This window comes from Poecilia latipinna, unplaced genomic scaffold, assembly GCF_001443285.1.
Source record: "Poecilia latipinna isolate Pla-1442-1.1 unplaced genomic scaffold, P_latipinna-1.0 Scaffold1777, whole genome shotgun sequence".
Taxonomy (NCBI): domain Eukaryota; kingdom Metazoa; phylum Chordata; class Actinopteri; order Cyprinodontiformes; family Poeciliidae; genus Poecilia; species Poecilia latipinna.
Window position 1 is genome coordinate 56669 of NW_015114393.1, and position 20347 is coordinate 77015.

The following is a 20347-nucleotide window of genomic DNA, read 5'->3' on the forward strand; positions in this document are numbered from 1 at the left end:
CATCCATCCATCCATCCATCCATCCATCCATCCATCCATCCATCCATCCATCCATCCATTTTCTTACACCGTTGTCCATAGTGGGGTCGGAAGGGCTGCTGGTGCCTGTCTCCAGCAAGACATTTCGGGCGAGAGGCGGGGTGAAACGTTGACTATTTCAATTTTCCTGAAATGTAAATAATTTACCTGAAATTTGAACCATTTATCAGCCTATATGATTTTAAAAACTTCAAAAGTTGTAATTGTCAAAAACAAACTGTGTTATCACACCGCCTCAAGGTACAGTTTTTGTTTTTTGTTGTTGTTTCTGTACCCTAAGATGTATTTGTTGCACATTAGGGTAAGCTAAGTTACAATTGATTCACCACCTGATAGAGGCCAAGAACAAAATAGAGCAAAATATGATATATGAATGTGGGAGGTTTGCTTGAAGGATTATTTCAACTCACAGAAAAATTTTAAATTGTTTATATTGATTGTTTGATTTTTATGTGCTCTCTTTTACCTGCTTTTCTTTTCTTTTCTTTTTTTTGCCTAAGCGCCATGTTGCAAATTGTGCTCCGGTGCTCTCCACAGCATTCGTCGTGCTTCGTCTCACTGCACCAATATGTTCTTCCGCGAGATAGCTTTACAGTCGCACTATTCTTCATTTTCTGAAGTTATTACTCACACCAGAAGACATCAATTATTTTTTTTATTCAAATAACATTTTCTTACATAAATGTCCAGGTTACTATAATTCATGCAACGTTTCCTGCAATTGCGATTTTGAGATCTATTTTGTCTCAAAAAACAAGTTCCACCCATTTCGCCATTTTATGTTCAATAGCTGCTTTGTTGAGAAGAAGCCAGGGGCTTTCAAGCGTTTAGCATCATCATATTGAATTACACCGAGAATTTAGATAATACAAATCAGTTATTGTCTTACAATATAGTAATAGTAATTACTGCAGTTTTTTTATTTGAAATTAATCTATGAAAAGTGGGATGTTAGGAAGGCTTGGGAAGGCAACCTTACCCAACTAGTCAGGCAACGTGCTTTCTTGTCGTTGACTAAGAAAAAAAACGACTAGTCAAAACATTTCTCTGAAACTGTTATTTATAAGAAGGCAAATTGACGACCAACGTGCAATCCCCGAAGACCGAGGAGATGGCGAGTTCAGTGGGAAATGTGGCCGACAGCACAGGTTGGTTGTTTCACATTTGGCTAACAGCTGCTAGCTTTACTGTTTAAGATGACTTGCAACCGTCAAAGCGTGCTTAACTTGGGAAAATATAAACTATTAAAGTCGATTGGATGCTCCTTAAACTGTGTTTTAGCTACGGCGGTATTTTAATTATTTCTTAACCCTATATTTTATGGATTTATGACAAAGGAGGCCCATTGCCATATTAGCATCTTTTAGCAGCGTTTGTAACGCATTTTATTTTCTAAATGTGCGCTTAACAAATATGAATCTTAACTGTGATACATGTTTATTATTTACAAAAGTCGCCTTTAAAACATTTTTTTTTTTTTTGCTCGAATGTTGAAATGGAGTAAATTTAAGGACGTGATATTTTTCTGTATGTCAAAAACTGCTTCCTAAATTTAGCATTGGGGATATTTTATCGAGAGTCCGGGATCTGCTGCTGAGTTTTGCTGATAAAGCTAGCCGACAAAGGGCAACACTAAATGCTGCACCCATCAACCCATGTTTTTAAAACCAAAAGTTATATTTTGAAGTTAAGCTATCATTGAAGAATTTGCATCATTTTGTTAACTCTGATATTGTGTTTGTACAGGGTTATTAAAGCTGCCTTGATTACGTATGAAACTATTATATAATTGTCGCGAGAGGATGCAGCCATGGTATCGTTCATTTTTAATAGGTTTGTTGAGCAAGACTTGTTTATGGTTCTGCTCCTCCCTGCTAAGCCAGTTTGCATTTCACGTAGGTATTATGCGAGTAATGTAACATGTTAAACGAGTCGTAATTATGTAATTGTCTTAGAAATACCTGCTCCTGGATATTAACTTAGCCACCAATGACCATGTTTGGACATTTGAATTAAAACTGCCTAGTTTCTGTGTATCTTTTTAACATTTTTGCATAAAATCAGAAACTCTCATTTAATGGAAAGTGAGATGAGGTTGGATAGTTATCTAATTTCTTACTTTTTGTAACACACCTCAGCCTCTATCAAAGAACCTGCAGCACATTTTTATCTTTTGTGTGTTCAGTTACAATTTAAGACTACCAAATCCTAATTGCAAGTGCTCAAGAGTTTCATTCTGACAACTAACTCCTCATGTAGTTGGACTATGACTGTCACGGTATGAACTTTAGTGTGCTTAAGAAAATTTGGCCACACCTTGCCAAAGAAACTTGATTTACTACAATCTCTAAGCACCTTGACGTCAAATGTGGGAAAACATTTGCAGGAACATTTTTCAAGCCACTGTTGTTTTGATTTATTTTTGACAATCAATTCAAGTTGATGATATTTTGAAAATCTTAAAGGCACTTTGTTCTATGAGAATTTGAATGAATTTGATGCGTGTAGGTTAGTTATAAAAATCATTTAGGTAGCCTGTGTTTAACTGCCAGAGCTTAGAGATAAATTTAGCAGTATCATGTTTAAGTGACATCTTTTCTCATCAGATTAAAACAATTCATTATTAAAGCTAATTTATCTTATCTTTTAAATAAGGGTATAATGGTAAAAAAAAAAAAAGCAATACCTCTTGTTGATTTTTAGATGTTTCTTTTTAGAGAAACCGAGTGAGGAGAGTTTGTAAAAATATTTGGTTGCAGTCGTTTTAGTGCAGGATTAAAAGGAAGCTCAAGACATGGTGAAGTTGTTTCAGTGCCAAATCAGAAATTAGCTAGAAGCAACTTTTTCAAGAAATCCTTAAAATAGAAATGAGTATTTTTATTTGTCACTTTCTGGATAAACTACCAATTTTCTTGACTCCATGTGCTGTAAACACAAAGCAGAGAGAGATTAACACTTTTTAAATACTTATTTTATTGCTAGTCATATCTTTATCCTTTCATTCAACAATATTGTTGGATATTTAATATTTTCTTAAAAGTTTGCAAATATAGTTTGCAGTGGAAGCTATGAATATTGGTAAAACTGAGTGGAAATATATTTTCCCTGCACATTATCCTTTCCCCAGTATTTGTTTCATCTCACACATTTTCATGTTTTTTTTTTTTTTTTTCCCTGTTAAATAAGTTTCCATGTTTTATTCAGTAAAAAACCTGCTTTATTTTGGTAATTACCAACATCTTGTTGATTTAGCAGCACTGATAAACAGTACTGCTAAATTGATGCCGTCTCATTCAAAGGTTTATTAACCTACTGTGTTGACATTCATTAAATGCGTCGAATGTATACGAACGCTCAATTACAGCCTCACATTTTATCTAATTAAATTATCAGGTTTGAATTTTTGTCATCCAATGCGACATTGATGCTTTTCAAATCTTTACATTGTTACTGTTTTACTTAACATTGATTTTTATCAGTTCCTTCAGTTGAATACATTTTATATTTTCTAATGAAAACATTCTCATTCTTTTGTTTTCATTTGTCTGATTTCATTCCTTCCATCACCTCTAACGTGTTGTTTTCCCCCCCTCCTTGGCTTGTGTTGGTGCTCCAGAACCAACAAAACGTATGCTTTCCTTCCAAGGGTTGGCTGAACTGGCGCACCGGGAGTACCAGTCAGGAGATTTTGAGGCAGCTGAGCGCCACTGCATGCAACTATGGAGGCAGGAGCCTGATAACACAGGCGTGTTGTTGCTTCTGTCCTCCATCCACTTCCAGTGCCGAAGACTTGACAGGTATCACTTACCTAGCGCCTTGGCGCACACTGAATATGCGGTGTGGTGGTAGCTGACGACAGTGGGGCTACTTGGTTTGTTGTACACTGGAAAAAAAAACCCTCTGAAAATACTGAGTTGCTCTGTTTAATTAGGTTTCATACTTTTCCATTTTGGTTGTATACGGGAGTTGACGCTCTAACAATGTCAAGTGCTTTTCACACTTTATAAACTAAGACCTTCATCAGAATGTATTGATGGCAAGATAAAACATGCACACAGTTTACAGCACTACTTTTTTTGTTGTTATTTTGCCTCCATAAAGACAGAAACAGTGGGAGTTTTAGTGCAATAAGCTTCACAATGTTGTGATTATGCTCCGTCGTGTCAGTAAAAAAGTTATTTCAGCTTCACACTTTCATTGGCATCTCATTAAATGAATATGTTGGATAGGTTTCTGATTTTTCTTAGTTGAAATTTCAGCCAGTTCAGGTCTACAGTGCTTGAAAATGGAGTTACTGGTCAGAGGCTGTCGATGCAGATTAAACTAAGTCAAAGTTCTACCCCCCTAACAAATCCCAGTTCTCTTTCCATTTCCTTGTTTTTCCTTTCCTATTCTTCAAACTAATTTGCTGATCTTGTCACAACTTAAAAAAAAAAAAGGGGAGTGAAAGCAGCTTCAATTATCTCACTTCTGTGTTTCAATATAACAAACCGTCAGTGTTGGGCTTCTAAGGGCTTGGTTGTACCACTTTAAGACACGTGTCTTTTTCCTGCCTCTTGTTCACTGCTGTTTCTGCCCAAAGCCGCTGGAATGTAACCGTCGTCTGCCCATTTTGTTTTGCTCCCAAGGTCTGCTCACTTCAGCACCTTGGCCATCAAACAGAACCCGATGCTTGCAGAGGCCTACTCCAACCTCGGGAATGTGTACAAGGAGCGCGGGCAGCTGCAGGAAGCCATAGAGCACTATCGCCACGCTCTGAGGCTGAAGCCGGATTTCATTGATGGCTACATCAACCTGGCAGCAGCCCTGGTGGCTGCAGGAGACATGGAGGGGGCGGTGCAGGCTTATGTGTCTGCATTACAGTACAACCCGGTAAATAAAAGCAACATTTCTGTCGCTTTAGAACAGGGGTGTCCAAAGTCGGTCCTCGAGGGCTGATATTCTGCATGTTTTAGTTCTCTCCCTAGTGGTAGTAACGACCTTTTCAGCATGTCAGTGTTCTGCTTAGGCCTTCTAATGAGCCATCATTTGATGCAGGTGTGCTAAACCAGGGAGAGAACTAAAAAAAAAATGCAGTATGCCGGCCCTCGAGGACCGACTTTGGACACCCCTGCTTTAGAATGTAATCACTGATTTTTAGCCGAGTTCTAAAAACTGAAATCTGTCCGCCTCCCCAGGATCTCTACTGCGTGCGTAGTGACCTTGGTAATCTGCTGAAGGCTCTCGGGCGTTTGGAAGAGGCTAAGGTATGGTGCAGTGGGTTGGCTCCGACATATCTGTGTTGTTCTTCTTGTTTTAGATTATATTGCTTTTCGTTTCTGTTTGAAGTGTACACTAAGACCACATAGTTGCTCTTCATATTACCCTTTTATACATTTTAAATCGCATACAAATTCCCTTTGAGTAATGCCTCCAGCTAAGACAGAAAACTGTCACAGTGAGCTTCTCAACCAGTCTTGGCAAAGTCCTTTAGTAAATATTGGACTGGAACCAGTAAGCATCCATATGAGGCAATCAGGTTTTAACGACAGGACTAAAGAAATCCTGATGATTCCCTCTAGACAGCCTCATTTTGTTTTCCAGTAACTTTCACACATCTGTCCATACAATATTATTTTAGTCCCACTACCCTTTGCTGTACACTGACCTTTTAGCTAAGGTCAGCCCCCTGCCCTTTCAGGAAGAAAGGCTGGAGTTTTTAAATTCACCCAACGCATCCAACCTCGGCCGGGCATTTTCATGTAGTCCTGACTGGAGGGAAAATGCTGGCTCGGTCTTGGAAGTAAACATGAACTGATGAGAAGCCAGGTTATCTTTTTGAAGTGCAAAAGATAAGATGGTTTATAACCCAATTGCTATACTCCTATTTTGTATGTAAACTACTGAATGATTGTATCTTTTCATGTTGCTTTGCTGTCAGTTCAGTCGCTGTCAGTGTGGGGGGGGTTTCTCCCCCCCTAGAGTCACCATGTAACTTTGTCTCATGAAAAATTGTTCATTCTAGGGGGTGGCAACCTTGGTGGGGGTTCAAATGTGGAGGCACGGAGTTGTCCTGCCGGTTACAGGCCATCTTATTTCGTGCTAGAGGGGGGTAACGGAGTGGGGAGGAGCACCGGGGAGTCACAACCTCCTCCGCTCTGTCGCTCCGCCCCCCGCGCGCTCGCTAAGGTTTGGTGGGGTGTACGCGCTCCGAGCTGTCTTCCTGACCAATCGGCTTCATCTAGTCTGCACTCCAGCACACTCGCATTCATTTATTGGTGTGTGCGCAAATCGGTTATTATAGATCATAGCTGGCGATTAAAATTTCATACAGATGGTTATCTGTTTGGATAACCATCTGCACTCAGATGTATTTTTAATGGGGCAGGTCTCCAGTTAAAATGGCGGCTGTAGCGTCAAGCAGACAGCTCACTATCTGTACTCCACCGCCTGCGTCAGATGCTTGGTTAGAAAGACAGAAACGTGCGCAGCAACTGCGTTGACCTCTTTATTTCAGAACTGTGGAGACTTCTAGATACAAGTAATTAATCCACAGACCTTTTTTTCTCCACCCATTGGCCAGGATTCAGGAAAGCAGGCCAGGATAAGGAAATCAAAATATTTCATGAAAATGCTAGAAAGTAAAAGACAAGCAATAAATAATTTTTCTTTCCCTTTTTTAAAAATATGTAATAATATTCCCAAAGAAATGGGATCAGTTCATTTGGGAAAGATCAAGCCAGTAGCTGCCCTCCTGTAAGTTGATGTAAAAGCTAATTTGAAGGCTAACTGGGAAGTCTGACCATATGTCGCTGATTAACTGACATGAAAGCCTTTCTTCCCTCTCACTTACCCTGTTAGCACTCCTTTTTGTTTCCTTTGAAATGCTACATTCATTGCATGACTGAAAACTAGGAATAGCGTTATGCTTTTTCTTTTTTTTCTGTTGTGTTTTTGGTGTTTTATTTCCATATTTTAAAAGAATGTATTGTTTGGAACCTTTTACTAACGATCTTGTTTTCTGATTTTGTCTCTTTTGGTTTTTTCCACAACTGATACTGTTATTTAGAAGGTTTCAGGTGGGTGACACTATTCCTGCGTAGGTGCCTGGCGGAAAGGAACACTAGGGCAGCCTCAGTCCTCTCCTCTTCTTCCAGCCAGCTGCGACCGCCACTCTGACAAAGTCCAAAAATATGGTAACGGGTTTGTAAATGCCAACAAAAGAAAAACCACCTCTCTCCATGCTTGAGCTCCTCTGTCTTGTGGCTTCCTTTGAAGAGCAAAAAGAAACAAAAGTAACATAATTTACAGTAAGCATTTCTTAAAATAAGCTCTACTAATTACCCATTTTTACACTATATAAAAAGAAAACTTGGATATGGAAGCTATAATCGTGTTTTTTATTTAAAAAAAGAAAGCAAGTAAGAACCCTCTAACTCTTACATATTGGTTATTTTTCCTGTTTTATTTTGTTTTTTCCTTCTTTATTTGGAGTTTCAGCGTTCTGATGATGCAGATAGTTGCGCCGTGAGTCTGCAGTAGCGCAGGGGCTGCGCAGCGTTACCCTTCAAGCAACCAAAATGGCGGAACGCGCAAGCATGCTCACCCTTATCCCCTTCATTCCCTTTGGCCTGTTGGTTGTGGACCTCTCCCCACTCAAACCAGCCTCGCCCCCGAGTGCACCCGAATTTTCAATCATATTTGGCTCAATGAGATAGATAAAATATTTCTAATAATCTTTTTCCGGGTTTATTTCTTCTCCTTTTTTAACACTCTCTTTCTGATATTCTTGAGCCTTAAAACATTTTGCTCCTAGTTTATTTCTGAGTCCACATTTGGCCCTCTTCTTTAACCTGGCCAACCTTCCGGGTGCCAAGCGTGGGCTAGTCTGGTGTTGCAGATCCTCTGCAGGGGTTGGTGGTCTGCAGCTGTCCCACCTGGCCAAAAAGCAAGCGCAGCAGCAGCGAAGTAACACCTTTGCAAGGCGCAAGGTCATTGCAAGCAGCGAGAAATGGTGCATTGTGGTTGTGGCAGTAGAGCCACGCGGCGCGCTGGCGATTGTTGCGCATGCTTTACAGGGACCATCACCTGCACTAACTGGCCAGCATCCACGGTTGTGAGGTTTATGCCAACATGCATACTAGGTTATTTTCTCATTCCATCTATTGGACGTAGTACTGTATTGTGCAATTCCTGGTACAAATAATTAATATGCCACTATATTTTGAAAATGTGGTCATAACTGCAGGATGAGGGCCTACGTGTAGGTGTTGGTTGGATCCGCGCAGCGTAGGAAAAAGCAATGCAGCTTTGCGCGGCAGACTTTTGCGCCAGCGTGCCCATGCTGCAGACTCACTTTTTGCCATCATGGAGAACGGACACTAATCTTCTTTTCTCTGCCCCTTTTGTTTTTTCTTACTTTTATTCTCAATCTATTTTATTTTACAATCCCTCCCCTGCTCTACCTTTTGTCCTCTTTCCTGTGGCCTTCATTGTAAATCCACTGAAGGCTTGCTACCTGAAAGCCATTGAGACTCAGCCCAACTTTGCAGTGGCTTGGAGCAACTTGGGTTGTGTGTTCAATGCCCAAGGAGAAATATGGCTCGCCATTCATCATTTTGAAAAGGTAACTATAATTTATTGTATTAAGGTGTCCAGACAGCCTTTTAAAAGGAATTTTTTTATAGAAAATGCAAAACCTATCTGACATATTTTGTCGGAATTTATGCATATTTTTTAATATATTGTTTAACCGCATTTCTTTTCTAATTTTAGGCAGTGACTCTGGACCCAAACTTCCTTGATGCGTACATCAATTTGGGAAATGTTCTGAAAGAAGCCCGCATCTTTGACAGGTGAATTTAAAAGATCACACAAATCTGGTCTTGCTTTCTAAAAACAAAACTTTCTCTAAAACTTTAGGCTCTAAACTGACAACCATTCACATTTTTTTTTTAAGTGAAAATTTTTCCTAATCCACCAAAACATCAATGTTTTTGAATTGTTTACACAGCAGCGCTGGAATTTCTGCTATCTTAGAAGTATTTTCAAAGACTTAAGGGATATGAACTGGTACTATTAAAAACCCGACTAGAAGTCTCCAACCTGTTTAACAGTACAAGGCATATTTTTATCATTTTTGTCAGCACTTAACAAATAGATGTAACGTAGACTGTTGCAGAGCAGATGTTTTAATGATAACCTGTGTGGTTTCAGAGCTGTGGCTGCCTACCTGAGAGCCCTGAGTCTGAGCCCTAACCATGCCGTCGTCCATGGCAACCTGGCCTGTGTCTACTATGAGCAGGGCCTCATTGACCTTGCTATTGACACCTACCGCCGCGCTATTGAATTGCAGCCCCACTTTCCCGATGCCTACTGCAATTTGGCCAATGCCCTGAAGGAGAAAGGAAATGTAATTTGCCCTTCATGGTTTGCACTTCAAACTGTTTTTGCTACTGCTTGCACCAGTCAGCAATTGTTAAATACGTCCTGTCATGATCAGGTTTCTGAAGCTGAGGAGTGCTACAACACAGCATTGCGTCTGTGTCCAACTCACGCCGACTCCCTTAACAACTTGGCCAACATAAAGCGTGAGCAGGGCAACATCGAAGAAGCTGTTCAGCTTTACAGAAAAGCCTTGGAAGTAAGTGTTTTTTTTTTTTTTTGTTAACTTTTTCGACAGGAAAGTGAACGCCATCACCTAATGGTGTTTTTCTTTTCCCATATTTGTCCTTCAGGTGTTCCCAGAGTTTGCTGCAGCTCATTCTAACCTGGCCAGTGTCCTGCAGCAGCAGGGCAAACTCCAGGAGGCCCTCATGCATTACAAGGAGGCTATAAGGTTTGTATTTACAATAAACTACAGGCATATTCAGAAACACCATTTTCTGTTGCTGTGGCAAAAGATGTATATTCCCATATTTTATGCAACTTATCAGTCAACACCTGTACTAAATGCTGCTTTACTTTTAGGATCAGCCCCACATTTGCTGACGCCTATTCCAACATGGGCAACACGTTGAAGGAAATGCAGGATGTCCAGGGAGCGCTGCAGTGCTACACTCGAGCCATCCAGATCAACCCTGCCTTTGCTGATGCTCACAGCAATTTGGCCTCTATCCACAAGGTGGGGCTGTTTTCTGGTTTCAGTGTTTGATGCCTGTACAATTGTTTTCAAACACAAAAACAACTATACATAAAGAATTCAAATTAAACCCCACCTTGCTTTTAAACGAACCTATTAATGTGTTAATTAGGATTCTGGAAACATCCCAGAAGCCATTGCATCTTATCGAACAGCCCTAAAACTCAAGCCAGACTTCCCTGATGCTTATTGCAACTTGGCTCATTGCCTGCAGGTTTGTATAATCTTGTTTATTTTACAATCTAGTTAAATTTAGCATTGACAACTTTAAATGTAAATTTCTCTTGCTTCTCTATTTTTATTTTCTTTCCTCACATTCTCAGATTGTGTGTGACTGGACTGATTACGACGAGCGCATGAAAAAGCTCGTTGGCATCGTGGCTGACCAGCTGGAAAAGAACCGCTTGCCCTCGGTGCACCCCCACCACAGCATGCTGTATCCTCTGTCTCACGGCTTCCGCAAAGCCATAGCCGAGCGCCATGGAAACCTTTGTCTGGACAAGGTACTCGCAATGATCAAAGCAAGTAACGTTTAAATTACATTTTTGGGTGGTGGTGATGGATGGGCCGGTATGTTGGGGAGGTAAGAAATCAGCGAGGCTTAATCTAAATTGAAAAAAAAGCAGAAGGGGCTGGTGGTGAATTGGTTGCTTGCTGTGGCGGATTCTATTTTTTTCATTGATTCTCGGAAAATGTGACTCGTTCTTTGTAGCGTTTTCTCCTCTGCTCTGTTGGTGTGTTCACACTTTTTCTTACTCTACAGATTAATGCACTCCACAAGCCTGCCTTCGAGCATCCTAAAGATCTGAAGAGCAGCGGCGGTCGCCTGCGCATCGGTTATGTCAGCTCCGACTTCGGCAACCATCCGACCTCTCATCTGATGCAGTCCATCCCTGGAATGCACAATCCTGAAAAGTTTGAGGTACAATCTTTTTTTGTTTTGTTTCAGGATTCTTCATCATACTTAACCTTATCATATGTTCAGCACCTATGTCTATCAATTTACTACAACAGCTAGATTCTAAAATGTTTGTTTTCCGTTTCCAAAGGTTTTCTGCTACGCTCTTAGCCCTGATGATGGTACCAACTTCCGTGTGAAAGTGGTTGCAGAAGCTCATCATTTCACAGATCTCTCTCAGGTAACCTTTCTGAGCTGGAGAATACTTTTAGGTTTTAATCAAGATAAATGTGGGACAAAAAAGGAACTCTATTCCCTGTTCCATTATCTAAAAGGTTGCATTTATCTGTCCATCAGTCTTTTCTCTTTTCTTTCTATCTATCCTATCATCATCCTGATTCATTATTCCATCTGTGTTTGCTCATCATTCAGTCTGTCTTTGGATTATGCAAGTTTCATATCGACTGTCTCACCTAGGTAGAAAAGCTTGAAACGAGTTGATTGTAAAACATATTTGCCCATATAATTGTCGTTTGTTTTCAGATTCCTTGCAATGGAAAGGCAGCTGATCGTATTCATCAGGATGGAATCCATATTCTGGTCAACATGAATGGATACACCAAGGGAGCGCGGAATGAGCTGTTTGCCCTTCGCCCCGCCCCAGTTCAGGTGAGCGTCTGTCAGATATTCATGTAGTGGGGGGAGAAAAAAGGAACATAATTCCCCAGCTTTCCTTATGTTAGTTATTTTTGGCCTTGGAGGGGGAAAAAAAAAAAAGCTCAAACAGCTGTTTCTGCACATTGAACAGGCGATGTGGCTCGGTTACCCTGGAACCAGCGGCGCTCCGTTCATGGACTACATCATCACTGACAAGGAGACGTCTCCTGTTGAAGTAGCTGAACAGTACTCTGAAAAACTGGCCTACATGCCCAACACCTTCTTCATTGGAGATCATGCCAACATGTTCCCTCACCTCAAGGTTTGTGAAGCACCCCATTGCTGCCACCGCTCTTATTGTTCTGTCATAGAGAAACCATCTAAACAATTCATCAACTCTGCAGAAAAAGGCAGTCATCGATTTCAAATCGAACGGACACATCTTTGACAACCGGATTGTCCTTAACGGCATCGATCTGAAGGCTTTCTTGGACAGTCTGCCGGATGTCAAAGTGATAAAGGTGCGTTTAAAAAAAAAAAAAAAAAAACTGACATTGCAAAATGAATTCACAGTGTTAATTATTGTGTTAAAGTTTTGAAGTTAAAACTTTCGTTTGTGATCAGATGAAGTGCGACAACAACCAGGAGCCGGCTGCAGGAGACACAAACGGAGCCCTGTCCATGCCTGTGATTCCCATGAACACTGCAGCAGAGGCCATCATCAACATGATCAACCAAGGCCAAATCCAGGTCACCATCAATAACTTCACAGTCAGCAACGGCCTGGCCACCACACAGGTACGCCTGCTGGGCACAAATCAAAAAGTATTGTTAAGATTTAGGCATTATGGTATATTAATGCTTCAGCTCTTACTCGACAATAATTGCTTAATTTAACAGTTGTAGGGAAATGGTTTCTTTTTTTTACAGGTCAGTTTTTAAATGTTTATTTTAATCAATATCTCAGTGAATGTCTCAAAATATATTTTAGTTCTATAAACGCCATCCTTGGTACCAGAGACGCAACACTAGGTTTAGTTTGTCTCGGATAAAATCTAAAACGAGGTTTTCCCTTGACGCTTTGAGCCTTGTTGAACAAGCTGGAGACAAAAGCAGTGAAGCAACACCGTTTTGCTTCAAATTGTAGATCAATAATAAAGCCGCAACTGGGGAGGAGGTGCTGCGGACCATCGTGGTAACGACCCGTTCCCAGTACGGTCTCCCTGAGGACTCCATCGTCTACTGCAACTTCAACCAGCTCTACAAGATCGATCCTCCTACTCTTCAGATGTGGGCCAACGTGAGTTGAATCGTTGTCGTTTTTAACAGCTCTCCGTTTCCTCTTGGCTTTCTAAAAAGCCCACATTCATGTCGTCAACCTCCCTCGTTGCTGCAGATCCTGAAGCGCGTGCCCAACAGCGTGCTGTGGCTTCTTCGCTTCCCCGCTGTTGGCGAGCCAAACATCCAGCAGTACGCTCAGAACATGGGTCTGCCAGCGTCTCGCATCATCTTCTCCCCCGTGGCTCCCAAGGAGGAGCATGTGAGGAGAGGCCAGCTGGCAGACGTGTGCCTCGACACGCCTCTGTGCAACGGGCACACCACCGGCATGGACGTTCTCTGGGCTGGAACCCCCATGGTAACTATGCCAGGTGAGGAAAGCTCATTTATTATAAGAATGACTTCATTCTTGCCTTAGATAAAGGCTTTGTTTCTGAAATATGTTTTTAATCAAACTTTCTTGCAGGTGAGACTCTTGCGTCTCGCGTGGCTGCCTCACAGTTGAACTGTCTGGGCTGTCCAGAGCTGATTGCTCAAACTCGTCAGGAATACGAGGACGTAGCGGTCAAACTGGGATCTGACATGGAGTAGTACGTAGATGGCTTTTCTGAACACCTTTTTAATGGGGGTTGGGGGGGGGGGCATTCTGTTATATCTAACTTGTTTTATATTCTTCTGTCCTGCAGCCTAAAGATGGTCAGAGCGCGTGTTTGGAAACACCGAATCTGCAGTCCCCTGTTCAACACCAAGCAGTACACAATAGACCTGGAAAGGCTCTATCTGCAAATGTGGGAACATTACAGCAACGGCAGCAAGCCAGACCACTTGGTCAAACACCAAACAGTGGAGACCAGTGAGACCGCCTGAACTGGAAACTATTTTCACCCTGATCAGCAGCATAGTTTGAACGGTCAGGTTTCACTCAAGCTCCCTGCCCTTCAGTGACCGATTCCATATTTGTCATTTACTCTAAAGGGGGGACTCTTACTTTGAAGGAGCCCACACACACACACACACACACACACACGTACGTTCACACACGGACTCCCATTATGTTGTCATCGAGTCACCTCTGCTGAGCCAGATCTGAAGCCTGAGATATTTTCAGGCAGTTTGTCTGAGACTCTTGTATTGACACACTTGATGTACTTTGTGAGCATGAGAAGGTTGTGAATACCTTTAATTCCCTTCAGTACTTTTGGAACAGTGGATTTTCCTTTGAGTCCCGTCGTCGTGCGTACAGGACTAATCGCAGCTTGTGGAGAGAATGCACAGCCATCTTTAATTGTTCTGTTTAGACATGGATTAAGAGTGTTGTTGCTCCATTTAAATTGTGGGTTTTATCGTCTTTATCAAGCAATGAATGAGACATAAATTGCATCTGTTTTTTTTTGTGTGTGTGCGTGTGTGTGTATGCTGTTCTTAAATGACTGCAACAAGTAAATGTGCAAGTTTTGAAACACTTCCTCGCACACAAAATGCCAACTTTTAATAATTTTGTCAAAAGATTTGTTCAGTAGGTGTTGTCCTATTTGATGTCAAACTGAGTTTGTCCTAATTGGACAAAAATGAGTTTGGGAAGCACCTGATCATCTGTTAAAGCATAAAAATGATATCTTGATAGATTTAGTTGGGGTTTTTTAACACAAGCCAGGATTTGGATTGGTAAGTATGTTCTAAACAGTTTTTGTTTTGTATTGTTTAACTGTATGCTGTCGGTGAAGCTGCAAGTCTCTACATATAATAAAATATAGGGATTGAAACCAAAATGTTTTGTTCTGTTCTGTTCTTGGTCGATGCCAATAAGGGTTAGATCAGCAGGCACACAATAAATTCATACAAGAACTCTAATGTGTTTTTCTAAGCACTATAGGGAAGATTTTGGTGCGTAAAACTTATCCCATGACTGAAGACAAGTACAGTGCAGTGTTTAAATATACATTTGTTACGAAGTCGACTTATGGAAGCTTAGGACCTTCAGTGTTTGGATCAAAATGCTTCATATTTTCTAGAAGTCTGCTGTGGAGAATGTGGTCTCTTCTGCCACCGTCTGTTGTGGTAGCTGCATGAAAGCCAGGGACTTGAAAGGGTAAGCAACTCAATGAAGAAGGCTGCTTCCGTTCTGCAATCTACTGTAGAACGTCTGTAAGATTATTGTGAAAAGAATGATTTTTTTTTTTTCATAAAAAGCAAGAAAATGACGTATAACCCTGGTTATCCTCTTGATGAGACTTGTACAACGGTGTCTCGAGTAAGAGATTTCCTCACTGTAACCCTGACTAAGAGATGTTGCATCAGCATCTACAGTAATTCTTTGAGAAAAATCGTGAGTTACAACTCCCTTACTGGTGAATAAAGCAGTTTTGAAATTGAATGTAAAAAATAAAAAAGATACAGGACCATGTGTAGGGAAAAAAAAGTCACCCTCAGTTCATCATGCCCATGGTGGAAACATGGTGGTGGCAGAATCATGCTGAGGCAATGTTATTTAGTGGAGACGGAGAACATGGGTGGAGCCATTGCTTGTGTGTTATAGATATTTTAAGCCAGAAACAATTTTGATTCTCTACTTGTCCATTTTGCTCGCACACACACAACATGCTGTTAAGAAATATTACATTTCTTCACCAATATGGATTAAATCACAGTTTACATAATATGTTGACTAAATAACAAAAAAAACTGGTAAACAAAACAAAGTAATATCTTTACATCAATGGTTAAATGAAGCTGAACAGTATCTTACGTGTTGCGGATGTAGACGTGATGACGTATTGTTTTAGACTTACTCTGATTGGTCAAGCGTCTTCCTGACGTCTGACGCAATGTTTTCGCACGATTTGAATTTACGAAACGTTTTATTGCTAACCTGTTTCCGTCTCCATTTAATAACAGACGTGTCTGCGGTGCCTCAATCATAGTGAGTTGCTTTGAATGAATTCCGCATTTCGGTGAATACCTTTCCTGCTAGCTTTAGCATTATGACTGTTAGTTATTGCTATGTTGCTAATGGAAGTGGTAGTATTTTCTTCCCCCGAAATGTGTAGCTGCAGCGCCTTTAGGCTACAGATGATAAACGATGGGTTTTAATTGAAACTGGTTTCTTAATATTTGGTTGTGTGCTATAAGTTCTTTATTGACATCGGCTCTGTTTTTTAAGGAGAGGGAAAGGAAATGAACGATGATCTCTGCAAGTCGTTTGACAGAGTTGCTAGAAAGATGGGCTGGCTGGAAGAGGGACTGGACTCAACCCAAAACAAGGTTACCCTTTAAACATGGCCATCACGACCCCACATGGCCTTAAGCAGTGTATTTGATGAGTATTTGTGGGTTTTGTTTGTAGTTGATGAGCATGATCGGCAAGACGCGTAATGGTGGGACAAGTGGAGTTCCTAGCGAGTCCAGTGACGAAGAGTTTGACAATTGTGAGTGGTTTCTGTTTACATCCTTTTAATGATGCGAGTCCTGTTTTCTGTAAAATGTCAACTATTTTTATTATTATTATTTTAGTTCTTGTGAAAAACTTTACACCCAAAACAAAAATTAAGCCACAGAAGTCAATCAGTGCTGCAAAGACACCCAGGTATGGCAAACACAGCAAGAAACATTTTATGTTTTTTGGGTTTTTTCTTTTTTTTTTGTTACAGTATGGAAAGATTAAACTATTTTTGGTATTTTAGCTCAAATGTTCCTGTGGTGAGCTCAGGTGATGAAGACGACTTTGAGACATGTAAGTTCGTTACTACTTTTGTTTAAATGTACATCAGGCAGTTGTGGAACCGTGTCTTTGTCTCATGTTTCTCTTGCTGACACTGAAGTTTTGCAGCAAGTGAAAACCCCCGCCGCCAAAGCCAGGACAAGATCTGAAAGCGGCAGTGAAGACAGGTCAGTTTCTGACTTTATTTTTTATCGAAACATGGCTTTGAAATGAAACAAGACAAATCTTTACCCGTCCTGCCTTTTTCCAACAGCCTGAAAAACTTCATAGTGAACGATTTCTCGTCTGATGAAGATTTTCTTGAAACTAAGACATCCTTAAAAGGTAATGTTTTTAAAAAAAAATTGTTTTAGTTAAGATTTTACCTGCAACTACGGCATTCTTTTGAAATTTGAAGTTCAGTTTTGGTCACATCTGACCAGAGACTCAGTTTGCTGTGCCCTCTGCACGGATTCCAGCTAAACAAGACGACTTATGGATTTAAAATCATTTCCTTTTTGTCTGGTTTGATTATTTGTTTGGGCACTTCCCTGAATATGCAACATATTCTGACATTTTGATCTTATTGTAATCTCTTTTGTTTTGTTTGTTTTTGGCAAGTTGAGTGAACTGATGAAATGAGATTGAGCAACATTTGCAAGTTAGTTATATACGCTTTCCGTTTTGTAGTTCCTCAGAAGATCAAAACTCCAGCAGGGCAGCGTCCATTCAGAAGACCTCTCGCGCAGTTGAACTCGCCGGTGTTTGTTAGCGACAGCGGGGACGACGATGACGAAAACATTATCATGAGGAGCCCTTGGAAGACTCGTCACTCAAAGCCCAAACCTCTGCAAAGAGTCGAAAAGAGTGAAAACAAGCAGGAAGAGAATTGTTCACCATTGCTGCCCAGTTTATCGGACTTCCTCCGTCCTCCCAGTAACGCTTCGGCATTAACAACTTCGCCCAAGCGGACTTTTTCAGCACCTTGCAGGCTGGAGGAGTCGAGCGATTCTGAGGAGGAGTTTGCATCCCTGTTGGAGAGGCTGAAAAAGAAAAACAATCTCACCAGCACCACATTCAGCCCAAAGACCAGTAAAGGTAAAATCTTTGTTAAACTAATATCTGTTTCCTTAATTTCATTTTATTCATTTATTTTTTTTTTTTACTTTAGAATCTGAAACAAAGCTTGTGGTCTCAGCTCCTGCTGTGAAACCATTCGCAACACCAAGCTCGAAAGCGATCAAGGAGAAACCTCAAGACGTAAAAACGCATGGAAAATCCTCCATTTTGAAGCCTAAAGTCAGTCAGACGGACCCCAGGCCCGCTGCTGTGAGCAGGTACGTTTGCCTTCGCCGATGGCGAGCCTGCATGTCGCCTACTTTAAATGTCGTGTGTAGAGAGTTTTATCTGGACTTGTTCTTTCCAGGATTGCGGTGTGCAAGACCCCCGGCTGCTTCTTGGAGTCACTCACAGTTCCCGGCTCCATATACGGATCCATTTTCAGGAAGAATAAGGAAGAACTCACAAGCAAGCTGTACCAGCTTTACAATACCAGCGTGTTTGACAACAAGGTGATCTGAATCCAAACTTTTCTCTTGCTTCATTTTACATTCAGATGGGAGAAACTTCGGTGTTTAAGTGGATGCGAATGCACACTTTAATCATTTATTTAGTTAACAAGTATTTTTGTTAAATAAATGCACACATGCTCATTTCAGCAGGAGTACATTATTACAATATTATAAGGAATAGTCTCTTTTGGCTTTGTCCACGTAGGGATAATTGTGTGCATCAGAGGTGATGCTGTTTGCTGAAGTGTTACATTTTGGTGGACATTAGGGCTTCATGACATCAGAAAAATATTCCATGTTCATTTTATTCACGATAGAAATACAATGACTTGCAAAAAATTAACAAATACGTAAGTCTGTGGCGTTAATGTCAGTGTTCTTGGTTTGACTCATCTGCAGTCAGATCCTAGTTATTGAGCATAATGGTAATGTTTCCATTAGCTGTGGCACCCTTAGCCTGTGCTGTTTCGCTATACCACCGGTTCTCACCAGCTTATTAGGATAAGCTATTAAAAACAAGAGATAAACTATGTGTTACTGTTTTAGAAATGTTTATTCCTTGATAAATATCCTGTTAAACTAATCTAAGAGTAAAAAAGTGGAAGAAGATGTTGAATACCATACTTTGAACATTGCTGTTCATGATTTCCAGTGTTAACTTTATCGTATATCGGTGGCTGTTTTTTTTTTTTTTGTTTTGTTTTTTTTGTTGTTTTTGTTTCAGCTCCCAACCAACATGTCTGTAACCTGGAATAAGAAGATGCGGAAAACAGCGGGCTACTGCGTCACAGGACAGGAAAAAGGCGGAGGGAACCGCTACGCTCGCATCGAGCTGTCCGACAAAGTCTGCGACTCTGCAGGTGAAACTCCCCTAAAAGGCATATGCTTCTGGTAGTGGTGTCTGACGACGAGTGAACGTGTTGCCTCTTGGGCCGGTACCTGAATTCAGCGGTTTTTCCACCCGTCTCAGATCGCCTCAGGGACACGCTGATCCACGAGATGTGCCACGCTGCCACGTGGCTGATAAACGGCGTGAGGGACGGTCACGGAAACCTATGGAGGCTGTACGCACGCAAGTCCACGCTCATGCATCCTGAGCTGCCCATGGTGACGCGCTGCCACAGTTACGACATCAAGTACAAGTTCCAGTATCAGTGCAAGCGCTGCCAGAATACGTAAGTCTGAATACTGGTCAGGCTTTTCCCGACCAACACCGATTTCCCGTCTACTCTGACGTCTGACCTGCCATTTTCGATTGTGACTGATTCAGACTTTTTTCCTCTAACATTGAGGCAACATTAGGTAAAAATTTATTCTGAAGTTACTTTGACAGAGCTGTTTACTTTTGAATCCGGCATAAAAAAAAAATGAGTAGTGGGAGTTTCTTACTTTTGATGCATTTTAAGGAATAGAAATTTTCAGTGTTTGACCAGACGATCAAAGAAATTTGGCCGATTTGTTCAAGATTGATCGGAGCAGCTCTAATCACCACCACTGAAGTAATTTTCTTTTTAATTGGTTTAAACCGTTCACCACATATTCTCGTCAGCTATCTTTTTTTCCCCCCTGATTCTTCGCAGGATCGGCCGCCACTCCAAGTCTCTGGACACGCAGAGGTTTGTGTGCGCGCTCTGCACGGGTCCGCTGGTCTTACTGACGGCTTCGAAGCCACGCGCTCCCACGCCTTTCGCCACATTTGTCAAAGAGAATTATGGGAGCGCGAGGCAGGAGCTGGCGGGGCAGAGCCACGCGGAAGTGATGCGGAAACTGAGCACCGACTTTGCCTCGAAGACCAAACTCGGTGAAAGCTGAATGAGCGGACTCACTGAAAACGCTTTACCTCATTCGGTGTTCTTACCTTTTCGGGCCACTGTGATACTTTTTTTTTTTTCTTTCTTGTCGTTGGTTGCTGTAACTGGAACGTTTTCTGTCCACTATATTTTTTTTTTGTATTCAAGTTGATAGAACTATCTCATGTCTTATCCTCTCTCTAGAATATGCTGGATGATTTATTTTTTTTGGCCAGTAATCTAACAATAAAAATTTGATACATGTAAGAAATTTTATTTTAGTTTTTTTTTTTTTTT

The 20347-nt window shown here is 41.1% G+C and overlaps 2 protein-coding genes across 5 annotated transcripts; both read left to right on the top strand.

Moving 5' to 3' along the window:
* Positions 1-822: 822 nt before the first annotated feature.
* On the top strand, positions 823-14610 carry ogt.1 (O-linked N-acetylglucosamine (GlcNAc) transferase, tandem duplicate 1). 4 transcript variants are annotated; one of them, XM_015061089.1, is made up of 22 exons: positions 823-1187; positions 3656-3836; positions 4668-4911; positions 5217-5285; positions 8528-8644; positions 8794-8873; positions 9235-9430; positions 9521-9661; positions 9756-9856; positions 9988-10141; positions 10272-10373; positions 10483-10680; positions 10923-11081; positions 11209-11298; positions 11601-11726; positions 11866-12036; positions 12119-12235; positions 12339-12512; positions 12862-13014; positions 13111-13363; positions 13459-13582; positions 13679-14610. In XM_015061089.1, the coding sequence occupies exons 1-22, from the start codon at positions 1151-1153 to the stop codon at positions 13857-13859; spliced, it is 3168 nt and encodes a 1055-aa protein (XP_014916575.1). In that variant the 5' UTR covers positions 823-1150; the 3' UTR covers positions 13860-14610. The 4 variants fall into 4 exon arrangements, with proteins under 4 accessions (XP_014916575.1, XP_014916576.1, XP_014916577.1 ...); XM_015061090.1 differs by having other exon boundaries at positions 10483-10662; XM_015061091.1 differs by having other exon boundaries at positions 3686-3836.
* A 1174-nt stretch (positions 14611-15784) lies between these two features.
* On the top strand, positions 15785-20324 carry gcna (germ cell nuclear acidic peptidase). Its single transcript, XM_015061106.1, has 13 exons — positions 15785-15912; positions 16153-16253; positions 16336-16417; positions 16503-16575; positions 16673-16722; positions 16811-16877; positions 16964-17034; positions 17380-17787; positions 17861-18026; positions 18116-18260; positions 18985-19120; positions 19231-19435; positions 19841-20324. The coding sequence occupies exons 2-13, from the start codon at positions 16167-16169 to the stop codon at positions 20070-20072; spliced, it is 1722 nt and encodes a 573-aa protein (XP_014916592.1). The 5' UTR covers positions 15785-15912; positions 16153-16166; the 3' UTR covers positions 20073-20324.
* The last annotated feature ends 23 nt before the right edge of the window (positions 20325-20347 follow it).